Here is a 15,548-nt window from a genome sequence, read left to right as displayed (position 1 = left end):
CATGTAAAATTGGAAAAAAAGCACACTTCTGGATAAACCTGCAAACTTACTCCCTTTGTATTTTTTTCTCGGTGGGTGTTTTTGATCCAAATTGAAATTCCCAATGTGAATGTTTGCCTCACCAGTGCAACCCATTGGAGATCTATGGGAAACCACATGGAATTTTACTCTGGAGACAAGGGTCTTGCCTGGGATGCTACTAACAGGTCTCATGGGGCATCTAAACAGGGATCGCTGAATGGCAATGAACTAGCCCCAGATGTAGTTCTGCACATCCAAGCTCAGAAAAGCATAACGAATTGGGGGGCAAATGGTGATATGTAAAGCCTGATAACATTTTACTGGAGTGTAGTCATTGTATTTTCAACATGAGCTTCAAAGCTAACCACTTTCTTAACCTTTTGCCATGAAAATCTTGCTCAGCTGTATTTTAAACCCGCCTACTGTAAATGTGTTTGGCTACGACATCTCACAAGATTTCAGCTTCCCAAGGAAATCTAAAAGGGCCACCCTCTCTTCATTTGCACATTAGGAGAGAGAAATATGAGAAATGGTTAAATATGTAGAGCTACTGTATTTTTTAAATGGTATGGGACCTTCAAAATAAAGATAGAAAGAAGGAAAGCACATTTCTAAACCATGAGACACACAATTTAAAAGAAACATGAGGCACACAGCACATAAGACTACAGTAAATTATCTCTTCAGCCTGGTGTTTTTTAATTGATGATCAGACGGTATGCAGTAAGTCTTTCTCAGGGCCAGATTAAAATGTAAATGATACCACACTTGATGGCCTCTGTCTAAAAGAACGGTTAAAAGGAGTTCTGTCCCAGTGAGGTTTTCAGACTGTGATATGCTTGCTGCTGCATTGGGGTGCTGCCTGAATACATTACTTTTGTTTGGATAGCGATTAATTGGGTTGGGTGGCTATACGGTAAAGAATTTTCTGTATGTTGGCAATTGGATACAAAGCATGGTAGGTTTACTGTATTTTTTGCCAGCATGATTCCATTTCAGGTCTCGTATGTGATTTATAATACACAACATTTTTTTTTATCTACAGTACTAAATCTACATCTTTTTCACATTATAATGTCATAAAAAGGCAGTAACTAGCAGACGAGACTGTATGTGCTGTGAGTTTATAGCTTTCCTTCTGTTTTCTGTTCACACTGCCTGCCTGCCTGCCTGCAGTTCTTTGCTCTTTCTCTATGAAGTGTATTTATGCGTTGAGATTTTATACAGCACTCACGCTTGCTCTTTTCCCTGGCTGTCCAGATTGCTTGGTCTATTTTTAGGTGCTGCTTCCCAGGGCTCTATTTTTCTCAAATTGCCTCTTTGTATTGCTGGTAAACTATTTGAAAATGAAAACCTTTTTCGTGTGTATTATTATTATTATTATTATTATTATTATTATTATTATTATTATTATTATTATTATTATTATTATTATTGTCTTTTGTTAGCTCTTTGCCTTTCATTGACAAACCTCCTCTTCCTTCTCTTTTCCCTTCTCCCTCCCCTCTCACTCACTCTGCGGAGTGGCTGCCAATTACAGGCAAATATCACACAGGTCCTGCATGCAAACAAACCAGAAAACACAGGCGTCCTATTGAAATGCAGCCCTGTGCAAGTAGATTGATTTAAGAGTCCTCTCAAATACCTTTTGCGCTGTCGCACCTTTACCTCTGCACACAGAGTGTTGCACTACCTTTTCACATTCCTCTCCAAGAATGTTTGCAGAATTTGTAACACTAAGGGCGACTTATTTAGTGTAATTATCTCTTTCTACAATGCTCCAGACAATTTTTGAAGCAGAATTCTTTTTCTGTCCTGCAGATGGACTTGCCAGCAGTGAGTACCCTTTGGAGCTTCTGAAGCCATCTCAAAGCAACCACATCCAGTCTTCTGGTAAGAGAACAAATTCGTTTCACACTTAAGACTGAGAGAGAGATGGTAACCACTTTTGGAAGGATTGGTATCTAAATGGCATAGTGGCAAATAAATAATTTCTAGAAGTTTCCCTTTGTTAAATACAGATTTGTATTTATTTTTTGTTTTATTGAATTAGTTATTTATTTTGTGAAAGGGATATACACTACCCTCCAACAACCTGACATAGATAAATGCATTAGCTGTATGGATGTGAATAGTTTGGAGTTTACATGTTATCCAAGTAAGCTATAGAAAATGTGTAATATACATTATCAGAAATATACATGTTAGATACAGATTTTGGCCTTGGTGCTTACACAATAGTACCTATACTGTGCAGTGTTATCTATTTAATATTGAGTGTGTATTCACAGTTTATTCCATATACACGTCAGTGCTGTACACATGTACTTTTACACGCACTGCAGTCATAGCTTTGGAGTGCTTCTTGTTATTCGTTATCTGAGGGTTTGCCAGTGGCATCTAACACTGCTAAATATTACCTGTTTTATCTACCTCGGGGACCTTGCTTACTAAATCAGCCTTGCCTTCAAACACCCAGTCATATATTCTGAGGTACAGCTATAAGAGACTAAAGTAGAAAAGGCTTCAGCAGTTTATTTGCCTTTTCCAGTAGACAGAGTTGAAAGAACCAACATGCGTCTACTTGGCTTGAACAGTAATTTTGCCTTATGAAGTTATGGATTATTTCCCTTTCACAAAAAATGGCACAAAGTGGAGTAAAAGAAAAGCAAGGAGTCTGAGGGAGGTTAAGTAAAAAAAAATATTATTTTTTTTTTCCCATACATTTGTGTACCTATAGGATGTACGACTATTTTGGAGCCTGTGGCCTCTAGGATTTGTCTAATTAAGCTCAAGTATCACTGTTTAAGACCATGTAGCTCCTCACCATGTAGCTCCTCACCATGCTTGTGTAGCAGGGGGCTTAGTTGAAAGAATTCAACTACACTGAAGTTTGAGATACTTGTGACAGAGTGGATTATCCATCACTAAATTACCCATATTGTTACAATACTAAAGACAATGCAAACAAGCTGCTTTTTGTTTACCTTATATGTTTTTGAATTAGTTCTGATTGTATGGATCTGCTGTCTTTAGTGGCCTGGCTATCCATTACATAGTATATTCTTTGTACCATTATTGTTTAAATATGGGAATTACAGCATCCATGTATGAACATTGTAAAATACAATATAAACACATTGTCTTAATGGTAACTTCTTAACTTGTGCTGAGGAAAGTAGAAGTTGGACAGAAGGTCAATGTTCCCCCTCAGTGTTCTACTTCTAAGTGCTATTGGTCCAGTATTCTTCAGCGCTACAAAAAAATATACATTTTATAAGTTGAAACAAAATGGGTTTAAATACATAAATTGAATCGTGCCAATTTTTTTTTTATTTTTTTTATTTATTTCTTAGCAGACGCCCTTATCCAGGGCGACTTACAATTGTAACAAGATATCACATTATACATTATTTCACATTATACAGATATCACATTATTTTTACATACAATTACCCATTTATACAGTTGGGTTTTTATTGGAGCAATCTAGGTAAAGTACCTTGCTCAAGGGTACAACAGCAGTGTCCCCCACTGGGGATTGAACCCACAACCCTCCAGTCAAGAGTCCAGAGCCCTAACCACTACTCCACAATGCAATTATCTTTCCCCCTAAGGCATGCAATATGTCTTGAGTTGAGCTGCTATGTCCGACAATCGTGCTCATGATGCAATGATGATTCCTTGGTGACTCACAGTTTTCAACTTATTTCAGATTTAAGTTGCACTTCTGCACACTCTTGTCATAAAGCAGATCTGTGGTAGTTGGTTTTTAAAGTTTGTGTACCATGAAGGACGTTTCAGCTGTATGACACTGTATTTACATTTCTCATTGCAAATATGTAAAATAAAATGTAATATTCACCTTCAGTAAGCCCTGGAGGATCTTATTACTGTGCCATAAAACTGTGCCATGGTATTTTGTGGGGGATCGAACAAGAAGCATGTTTTTAATAGAGAACTATGAGAACTAAGTCTTTCGTAGAGAACATTTCTAAGAACCATGCCGAGCTCAAACATTTCAAATATATGTTTCCAGCATGTAATGAAAAACAGGACCTGGAACGCAAATAACATGAATGATGCATGGGTGAGAGAATTATTTAACTTTACACACCCTGTTTACTCTACCTTTTAATATAGAATGAAATGTTGATTATCCGATCCAGATATAAAGACAATATTTTTTTTTAGTGTAGAGTTGATTTTCATAGTACCAGAGTTTAAATTTGAAATATTTTTGTTAAATTTAGTTTTGCCTGTGATTTTTTTTGTTTGCGATTGTGTGCTTTGAAGCAGTCCGTGTCTGTGGCTTTATCTTCCTGCGCACTTATTTAAACACTAATAAATCTTTGTAAGTAATTTATTAAATTAGGTTTGCATGCTTGAGTGTGGAAATACATTATTGCTGCCACAAAGAAAAAAATGTTTTATTGATTTACTGAGAAAAATAGCTAATTATCAGGGCAAGGCAATGTTGCCTTCGTTGGGCGTGAAAATTCAGGGGCACCAAGGCAGTTCTAGGGAAAAAAAAGGCAAAACATAAATCCAACCCAAGAGCACTAAGGCGATTTCTTACTCATTCATAAAAGAACTAAAAAGAAATACAGAGAGCCTATTATGTTGATGAAATTTTAATTCAAACAAACACAAATCAATGTTTTCTGAGTGATTGACACACTAATTGTTACAAAAATAAAATACAGTTCACTTTTCTATTGTAAAAATAAAAAGGTATAAAAAAATCAAATTTAAAAACGACATAAACTTGGTTATTTCACGCCCTGAATTATTGAGTAGGAGTGTAACGATTCATTGTGTATCGATGAATCATGACACTTTCGTTATTTGATATATCATATCGTAATAGAGGTTTGTATCATGATACAAGACCAAAAGCACAACATAGCTCATAGTTCACCAAATCATCACATGTATCTTGATATATATCGTATCAAGATCTGCATATTGCGATACAGTACATTTTGTGTGTGTCGTTACACCCCTATTATTGAGTGCAAATGATTGTTCAGTAAGGTTGATCTTTATGGTTTTCCTGGGGTTGTTCAAGGGGCTCATGTACAAATGCAGTCTTTGTTCACACCGTTTTGTTTTCAGAAAAAAAGTATGTTGATCTGAATGTTTCCCATAGAATTGTTTCACTTAAAATAACTTTGCTAAATAAAAATGCTTATTAATGAATGCACACATTTCATAGTAAACTCCTGGGGATTTTAAGACTAAATAAATAAAGATTATGGAACAAGCTGCAGGTGGTGCCAGCAGAAATAAAATGGCTTGCAAGTAGTCTTTGCGTTTTAAATTTGAGAGCAACCCACTCGGACTTCAGGCAAGTTTATTTTGTCGAAGAGCAAACTCCTATTTTGCATATTGAATAATAGATGTACTCTTAAGTGCTAAAGTGTGTAGTGTGTGTGTGTGAGAGAAAGAGAAAAAGAGGTGGGAGTGGCAGATAAAATACGAATGGGATGCTAATGAAACTGATACTGTGAAATGGTCCAAAAAACCCAGCTGTGACTTATCCCGGCATCCCTAGCTGGTACAGTGAGTTAATTCCCTAGCCTTTGATGATTTTTACCTCTGGGTTCAAATCTGAAGTCACTACTGTAGATTTGCAATAAATATAGAACATTTACAGTATATATGTTTCCTGTCTTATTAAAACCCTGTGAAATGGCTGCACTGCACCCCCCCCCCTCCTCTTGTGATCCTCGGGTCAGTTTGGTATAACTTGAAAGATGTCACCTAGCAATATCTGCTATCGTTGCATCCTTACCTGTAAATGTTTCTATTCATAGACATTTTGAAAGCCATTCGTCAAACATGTTTAATTCAAGTGTTTTGTAAACTCAGTAATGGAGAAGATGCAGGGACTAACGAGTCCGCAGCAAGAGAGTAACCAGGTGTGTGAGGCTATGTGGCTGAGGGTTGTGGGTAATTATGCAGCACTCAGAGACTCGGGGCAGTGCCAATAATGGTATTTACCATGGCGGTTAATACAAAACAGCTTACAATAAAGGAATGCAGGAAAATGTAAAATAAAGCACTGGGAAAAAACAGCTAAAAATAAACGGTGCCGTGAATATGGCGAGCGCGGCTCTCACTAAATAGAGAGGCCCCGCTGACACCATCCTCGCTATACTTTTAGGACTAAACTAGTCTAATGATACAACCTGGTCCCGGTTCCACACAAAGTGGACGTTTTTAGTTTATTTGACTGTAGAAATAAAGGCCTGTTGTCTGAGAGCCATCCTTGTCCTTAGCGGTTCAGTTTTATCATGAGACGCTTTGCTGGGACACGCCCAGTTGCTGGTTTGGGATCTGCACCTAGCCAATCACTAGCTGCTTTACCACTGCAAACTAGCCAATCACCAGCTGCCTTTCCACCGCAAACACAAACAGCAGGTAACATGTCTCAGACCGAGAATCTGACTCTAATTCACAAAACACAAAAAGTAAAATTTAACAAAACACAAATACACTTTTCATGTGCAGGGCCTCAGCCGCTGTCTGTTAAAATGGGATAAAGAGAGACCTTTTGAAATGCATCAGGAATCAACAAGCTTTGCTGCCAGTGTTGGATTATGGTAATGTTGTTCCTCAGACTGCTGTTGTAATGGCTCTAATAGATTTAGCAGATTTATCCTTCAGTGCAATCCCATGACACATCATTGTGTTATGTATGAGCGCATTTGGATTTGCTTAGTTCTAACTGCAGTTTTAGACCTGGATTCTCTGCCATTACTGGTGTGTGTGTGTGTGTGTGTGTGTGTGTCTATATATATGTGTGTGTGTGTGTGTGTTGTGGCTGCTTTGCACAGCCACAATGTAATTGTTTAATTAATTTAATTAGGCACACCTGCTAGTAATTGAGGCAGGTGTATTTAAACAAGTCTGTAAGGCGTGTCAGGGTCTGTGTTAAGGCTAAGGCCTGAAAGGAAACCTGTGGGCAGAATGGTATTGTGAAGTATATGTCCGGTTATAGTTTAGGACTTGAAAAGTTTAGTTTAGCACTCCTAGAAATAGTTAGGCTTTTGTTTGTTTATTTTGTTTTGTATGAAAATAAATATACAGGCAGCACCCTGTTTACACCCTACTGCTGTTGTGAGAGTGCTTCATTTTTACTAGAAAACAATGTTACATCCCAGAAAGTGACAAAGCTTACCCCACTTTGTCACTATATATATATATATATATATATATATATATATATATATATATATATATATATATATATGAATCAGCCCTTGGAAATGCTGGCATGCATTGGTTAAAACCGATCACATGACCAAACATAGATCCAACAATGCAGCCATGACAGGGCAATAGGTTTTTACAAACTCCATTAAGTTATGTCATCACGCTGAACATGCTTCCTGTACTCAAACAACAAAACAAAATGGCTGCCAGACCCGCTGAACAGCGATTTTGTGACTTAAAAGAAAAGGAATTACAAAATATACTACAAAACAAAAATGTTGCAAACACTAAAGTCGTCATAAAAACTTTGCTTTCAGTGCTTTCCAACTCGCCGATGTAAACAAATACGACGGTCAGCAACTGAATGCACTCCTCAGAGAATTTGATGCCGCAGTGAGAAAGCCAGACAGACAGTTCTATGCCAAAAAAAGTTTAATATATAAAGACATATTGAGTGTACTACCTTACCTCACTTATTTTCTTGACTCATTCATAAAACAAATATGGACTGCAGACCTCAGCTCATAGTGGAAAACTAAAGGCCCCCTTGAGGCTTCGGGGATTATAGTCCCCTGTCTATAGTTCTTCCCTTGGAGGCCATAGTTTCCCACTATCAACTAATCAATATTTATTTTATATAGCGCCTTTCATAGAGGACCACCATCACAAAGCGCTTTACAAGATAGTGAGGAACAATGCATAATACGTTAAATACAGTGAAGTACAGGGCATAGTACATTAAATACAAACAGTAAAAAAACAATGGAAATACATTAAATACAGGCATAGTACAATGCAAATGCATTAAATACAGGCATATTGCATTAAATACAGACCTAGGATGTGAATTCTAAACATTGTGGATGCGTGTGTCATACAGAATCGTAGGACTAGGATGTGAATTCTAAACATTGTGGATATGTGTGTCATACAGAATCATACGAATAAGATGGAGTGAAAGGCCTGAAATAGCAACTTATACAGCAGCTAATAACAGATATCAGACTTAAAGCATTGAAAGCAAGAGAGAACAAGTGGGTCTTGAGAGTTGATTTGAAGTGAGAGAGTTCTAGAGAGTCGGGGCCATGAAGCTAAAAGAGCACTCTCCTGCAGTCTGCTGCACTTTTGCTTGGGTATAACAAGCAAGCCAGAGTCAGAGGACCTCAGCTTGCGTGCAGGGACATAGCGGGTCAGCAGGTTGGAGAGATACTCTGGACCTGTGTGATGAAGGGCCAGTGCAGCTGGGCAAGACAGGGGGTAATGTGATTGTTTTTTACATTTGGTAAGGATCCTAGCAGCAGCATTGTGAACCAGCTTCAACCGGTTTATAGCTTGTGACGGAAGACCACCATAGAGAGAGTTGCAGTAGTCGAGTGGAGAGGAGATGAATGCATGAGTATATCTGCATCCGCGAGGGAAAGGTAGGGATGGACCTTTGAGATGTTTTGGAGGTGGTAGAAGGAGGATTTGACTACAGAGGAGATTTGGGCATCAAAGGAGAGGTTACTATCCAGAAGTACACCAAGGCTTCGTACAGTGGGGGAAGGCAGCAGCAGACAGTTTCCAAGGAAGCAACATTGAGTTTTCGATCCTACTAGAAGTTGTTCAGATTTGTTAGTGTTGAGCTGAAGAAAATTGACAGACATAAAAGGCCTTGATGTCTTGGATGCAAGCTGAGAGCCGGATTATGGCAGAGGGACATCCAGTGTCTAGTTTTAGGTAGAGCTGGGTGTCATCTGCATAGGAGTGAAACATGAGGCTATGTTGGTGGATGAGGTGACCCAAGGGAAGCATGTAGATGTTAAAGAGAAGAGACCCAAGAACAGACCCTTGAGAGACACCGCAAGTGACCGGGCAGATTTTTGGGATGGAAGGAAATACGAGTATCAGTAGTAGCTGAAAGTGCAAGAAGATTAATATTGGCAGTGATTAAGAAAGAGAGATATCTGAGATTGAGAGATTGTAGATATCAAGACCCCTGGTGATGAGCAGATCCAGGGTGTGTTCACAGGTGTGAGTGGGAACGTTGACAGATTGAGAGAGTCCAAGACAGTCCAGGAGCATAACAAAGTCAGTCACTAGAGGGGAAGAAGGCAAATCAACATGGATGTTGAAATCACCTAGTAGTTGAATTTTGTCAGTTTAGGTGCAGATTAGGGAAAGGAATTGCGAGAACTCAGCAATAAAAGCAGAGTTATTCTTTGGTGGACTATAGATAACAGCAAGGATGATGGACATGGGAGAGGGGAGCTTGATAGCGAGATGCTCAAACGAAGAGAAGGCTGGGAAAGAGAGAGTTGAGGCGGCAAGCACAGAGTTAGCAATAACAGCAGTGCCCCCACCTCTACCAGTGAGGCGAGTAGAGCGAGTAGCCATTTGGGGTGGATAGATGTAGCGAGTGCTTATCATTTACAGAGTGCCAGGCGTCTGCTAGACAGAGAAAATCAAGATTAGTATCAGTTATAAGTTTGTTGAGAAGCAGAGATTTGTTAGTCAGAGAATGGCAGTTTAGTTTGTAGCAGGCAGTACGAGGGGAGAGGGAGTTAGTAACGGTATCTGAAGCAAGTACTTACCAGTGTTCATTCTAGGAGTGGAGAAAGAGTGAGCACGCTGTGTCCAGGGGATCCAGACATAGGTGTCAGAGTGGGAATGAGGCCTCCTAGTAGCCACTAGGAAGGTCTTCGCTCTACCTGTCCCCGCTCTGATTGCCACAGCTCAGACTGCCCTTGGATGTGTGGCCCTTAGACTGCCACAGCTCAGACTGCCCTTGGATGTGTGGATCTTAGACTGACTGGCGCTTAGAACGGCTGGCGTTCTAAGACACTGTTTGCCAATTTATACTGTCCTGCAGGTCTAGAGGCACTATGAGCCTCCTCTCCAGTCCATTTCTACTATATAGATGAACATTTTTGAAGCAGCAGCAACTTTACAGGGCTCTGCGTTGATTTTACATGAAGTTAAATGTAATATTGCCAACAATAAGTCTATCTAAAGCTGACAACTGTTGAAATAAACAGTTTTGTCAAGTGTAAACCTGCCCTAAACTCTAGTTATATGAAGCACAGCATTATTTTGATTTTATAAAGCACGCAGTCCCTTTTCTGTAAATCAGTTTCCATTTTCAGTATCCAAACCACCTACTGTAGCGCTGTGAAAAAGTGCTCAGCAGACTCCTTTAAAAACAGTAATGTACTCATCTGTTATTCAGCTATTATTAAGCGAACATGATGATTGAAAAACAACATCATGATAGATAGTATTATAGATGTAAATATAAATCATAAAGAACTTGTGTTAATATTATATTCATTATGGAGGCCCTGTCTTGCTTCTGCAGTCAGGGTATTCTGGTATAACACTCAGCTATTTCAGAAACTCTGAACACAAAAGCAGCTGTCACTGCCAGTTGGTTGAAGTTAGACAGGCACAGGTTTACGTAGGAATGTCTTATAATAATCCTGATATTTAAACTGAGCTTTCTTCTCATGCACTGATGCATCTGAAAGTACTTTACAGAGCATGGATAGGGCTTGGACAAATACATAAAAACACTTGCGAAATGTACTCTAGTACCAACAGTGGTAGGGGACTGTCCCTCACATTTCTGATGTAATTATTCACATGTCACACTTAAGCTATACAACTGTACATGTACTCAAGAGAATTATTTGTCCAATTATGATTACCCTTTTTTAGTTATTGAAAGTGTTGGAATCTGGGGATATGTGGAGAAACTTCTTTGCCTGTCTGTGCCCAACTTAAGATTTTTACCATTTTGTGGATGAATGTAGGTGAACTATTTTTCCATGATATGGATACCGTACTAATATGGAAACGTTTTGACTAGAGTACATTGAGAAAGACTTTTGTCAAATGACAGATTATTATCCTGTACATCTCTCTTGTTCTAATTCCCCAGCGTGTGCAAAGTGTCCACTCCTTGCAACAGCTCAAATGTTTCTTCATATAAGTTACTGTACCTACTGTACTACATATTATTATATAATCCCAAATCATTAAGCGGTTCCCATTATATGCCACTAGCCTGCTTTTTATTTCCACCCTTACACTCTCTAGTTCTATAATTTGCCAAGCAAAACTGATAAACAAATAGTTATCATATTTTTCTTTCTCCTCATCTTCTCTATATAGTAGTGCATACCGATAAATCATCTCCTGATCACTCATTTTATCACCAAACTCCTCAATAATGCGATACAAGTCATTATTTTATTACTATAACATCTAAAAAAAGCTCTGCAAATGTCTGTGATATTCTTTGAGTGCTGGATGCAGAAGCAGCTATCTTGTTTGTTTATGTCCGTGTTATGGTGGTGCCGGGGCTATCTGTATTCATGAGATACGCCCCCTTTTTTTCCGGCTTCTCTCAGCTCCTCTCGGTCTCACTCGGCCATTGAATGGTTTTCTCGTCTTTTTCCGGAGAAAAAACGACTACAGACGTGTTTTTTCTTTTTGATGATGTTGGACAGGGTCCGACATTGAACCGGAAAGGGAAAATTGTAGTGTCGAACCAGGTCCAACATAGGACTGCAAAGGGTTAAACTTAAATGAAATCTTACAGTTAAAGTAATTGATAATGATCAATTTTCAGATAACAGAATTTTTGGTAGGTCTTAATTGCAAGCCCTCGTTTTAAAAAAAAAAAGCTAATTAATATTTTGGTTCTATTACATCGCTTCACATTGCTTTGAATTATATGGTTGAGTTTTTTTGTTTTTTTTTAAATATAAATTTAGTAGTCGCCAATTGATTTTAACTCATTTTTCTCCCAATTTGAAATGGCCAATTGTATTTAGACTCAGCTCACTGCCACCACCCCAGCGCTGACTCGGGAGCGGCGAAGACGAACACACGCTGTCCACCGAAACGTGTTCCGTCAGCCGACCGATTCTTTTCACTCTGCAGGCCTGCCATGCAGCCAACCTAGAGATACAGCGTTGGAGGACAACGCAGCTCTCGGGCAGCTTACAGGCAAGCCCGCAGGCGCCGGCCAGACTACAGGTGTCACTGGTGCGCTGTGAGCCGAGGACACCCTGGCCAACCTAAGCCCTCCTCCTCCGTGTGGCGCTCGGTCAATTGTTCGCCGCCCCCTGGGAACTCCCATCCACGGTTGGCAGTGGAATAGCCTGGACTCGAACCGGCGACCTCCAGGCTGTAGGGCACATCCTGCACTCCACGCGGAGTGCCTTTACCGGATGCGCCACTCGGAAGCTCTTTGAAGTATGTTTTGCTTCAATTTATTAGTTTAACTTTTTACGCAGCTACATGAATCATATAGTTTAAACTAGTTTAGTTCTACAGTTGTATGTTGGTGTCATTTACATTAGTGACCTGCCATCTTTCCAATTCACACAATAACTCACCATTTATGGGTATTTTGAGAGGTTTCTAGTGAATGTCACTTGTGTCTGTGGAATATCTTTGGGAAACCTTGGAAATGGTACCAGCTAGCTAAAGAAATGTGAAGCTTGTTCAACTTAAAAGAAATGGAGGCCCACTGACCATGCAGTGAGCATACACTTCATGCATAAATGACTGTCTGACTGGGTGGCTTATGGAGAGGAGCTCTAATCCTGTCAGTCATATGTTGAAGTCATAAACCCATTTAACACACATCAGTGAGCCTGACTTGAGCACACACTCTGTCAGTTGAATTTGCTTTCTGAACTCTTGAAAGATCAAAGAGAGGTGGATTTTGTGAGGCTCTAAACTGAAATTCATAGGATGTTAAAACATTTTTTCTTCATTGTCCTGAATACAGTGGCATAGATGATTCCACAAGCTACCATTTCGCTTTAATCAGGCAATTTAAGACCAAGGACTGAGTGTACTGATATAAGCAGCAACATGTGTACTTGCAGACCTGTTTCCAAATCAGCTTTATTGATGACTTTGTGCACAGCCAGCTGAACACTGAACAGTTTGTCTTAGCACTTCTAATTTAACCCTGTAACCCTTTCCGATCACAACACAAAACCACCCACTCACTCACCCGGCAGCATGACTACCTGCAAGCAGCATAATGTTGGTATATAATAAGTATTAGTTCATAGAAGTTGGTTTGAAGGCAAACATTTAAATGTCAGTGTTCACTAGAAGCGTCACAAATTGTTAATTTATAATCGGTACAGTAACCTGCATTTATTTTAAGCCAAACAGACTTAGAGGGTGATAAATGTTTAATTTATATAATTTGGGGGATGGCTTCATTTTCTCGGAGAGACACATTTTCATCACAAGGTCGTTTTTAAGGTGTCTTTCGCTTACTAACACCTGCTTGTAAATTATTACTTTTTCTATTTTAATGCGGTCCCTACTAGGCAGCTTGTTTATTGAGTCTGAGACCGTAATACTTTGGGGAAGAGAAATGTATTGACCTCCCTGGGTCAGAACGAGACTGTTCTTTTCAGTCATTTGCTTTCTCCTTCAGTGCTGGCTGCCTTCCAGGATGGCTCAGCTCTTGCCAGTACAGCAGCGAGCAAGGAGAGAGGGAGGTTGGCTCTGAACAGCAGACAAAGCTGCAGCACAGCAAAGGACCAGCAGGGTTTGATGCACTTAAGTACTCAACCCCCTTCTCCCACTAAACAGAGAGACACGTGTTAGAAAGTAATGTGCCCGATTTAAAGCCCATAGTCCTTATTCTGCAAAGCAATGTATTTATTACAAAGTGAAAATACAAGTTTAAAAGACATTTGTTTTTCTGTATGTTGTGTTCATTATTAGAAAACATAGTTCCTTTAACCTCTGTGTTCTTCCTTTTCCGTGTCACTTTTACATTGTTTGTTGAAAAGTTTTAATGTGACATATAATAAAGTTGTTTGTTTAATCTAATCACCTATAACTTCAAAACGCTCTATCAGAAGTCTAAGGAAAAACTATAGGACAGTCAAACAGACAAGCATTTCAGCGAAACTTTTGTGTACTTCACTTAGTTTCTAATAGTTTACTGTAGTTTTAAAAAAAAAAAAAAACTAACTTTGGGGCAGTGGTAACAGATTCTGGCGGGAATTAAGAAATCTCTAGCAACTGGGTAGAAACAACGCTGTCAAATCTCAATCATTATACATATATTACACGGTTTTAGGTGCAGAAGCAATTGAGTTTGATAGTGGAACTTTATTGCTTTATGTAAGTACACAACAAGTTTATTGAATATTTTTTACTTGACCTTTAAGTAAACTTCCTAGATGTGATGTCATATCAGAGCCGTTTGCAATAAAAAGGAGTCGTATGACACGGCATGTGTGCCACAAACTCAAGTGACAGGGCTAATTGTGTCATGATTGAGTGCATCGCAGAGGTTGTGTCGTTATGTTGGCACTCTACACAGTGTACTGGCTTCCTAGAGCTTCATTTTGACTGGAGTTTTATGGATGACTGACCTATATCATCCTGATAAGATTATATATTTAAGGTATTAAATAGTAATGTCATGATGTGTTGATGTTATTTCATTAAGTTGTTCCAAGCTGACATTGGGTAATATAGCAGGTACTTTAATGACTTTCTTGGTGTTCTGTCTGAAGAAACATAACAAATAAATAAATAAATGAAATAATTAATCAATAAGTCCTTCCTCATTAAAAGTCAGTCGAGCAGAAGGGCTCTTCTGGAAGAGATGGAGAGGACAATGGAGTGTAGAAGCAGACTCTACCACCCTCCCACAGAGGCAAAGGGATGACACAGAAACTTGGCTGTGTAAATGTAAAACTTGCTTCTCTGTTAACTTAGGTGGTTTCTTTACTAAACTAGACGGGGCTGTATAAGTGTAGGAGACAGTAGCTGGACATGTATTCAATAAAATAAACCACTTTCAGGCCTCTCTAGCTAACGACCTACAAGTGTGAACCTGTGTGCCGTCCACATTTCCCCAAGAAGCTGCTGTATCTTTCCTGAACTTCTCAGGAACCTGTAAACAATATAATATTTTTATTTAAGGCGCTACCATGTAAGAGTAATATGGTGTGAGAACAGGACCCGTCTGGATGCTAGTTCACATGTTTAAAGCAATAGCCCTTGTTATTTGAAGTGTTCTTCAGATGGCATGTGCTTGTCCAGGATTGTAGCGCTGCAGTCTGTCTTGGATATGATGGCAAAGAGCTCTCCCTCACACTGATCCTGATAAGGGCATGCACTGCCTTGTGTAAACAAAACAAAGAAAAACTCCAGTGGAGTCTATACTTAGGAAACAGAAAATACTCTACGAGTGAGCAAAATAGATCCCACCAAAAGCAAACACTAGGATCAATCTTTAAAGAGTAATTAGCTTCTAATAAAATTCTCTA

The 15,548-nt window shown here is 39.1% G+C and overlaps 1 protein-coding gene across 4 annotated transcripts in view; it reads left to right on the top strand.

Annotated features, from left to right (window-relative positions):
• LOC117426176 (histone deacetylase 4-like) overlaps positions 1–15,548 on the top strand; it is a 278,893-nt gene that overhangs the window by 123,172 nt on the left and 140,173 nt on the right. For 2 of the 4 annotated variants that reach the window (XM_059033464.1, XM_059033462.1), the window contains one exon: positions 1,843–1,914. Coding sequence is in view for 3 of the 4 variants with exons in the window: in XM_059033462.1 (XP_058889445.1) it covers positions 1,843–1,914 (72 nt within the window). In the remaining variant the exon portion in view is untranslated. Of the gene's footprint in view, positions 1–1,796; positions 1,915–15,548 lie in introns of those variants that run through there. The other 2 variants (XM_034043543.3, XM_059033461.1) reach the window with 1 other exon arrangement.

The sequence above is a fragment of the Acipenser ruthenus genome, chromosome 11 (assembly GCF_902713425.1).
Source record: "Acipenser ruthenus chromosome 11, fAciRut3.2 maternal haplotype, whole genome shotgun sequence".
Lineage (NCBI taxonomy): Eukaryota > Metazoa > Chordata > Actinopteri > Acipenseriformes > Acipenseridae > Acipenser > Acipenser ruthenus.
This window is presented reverse-complemented; position numbering and strand designations above follow the sequence as displayed.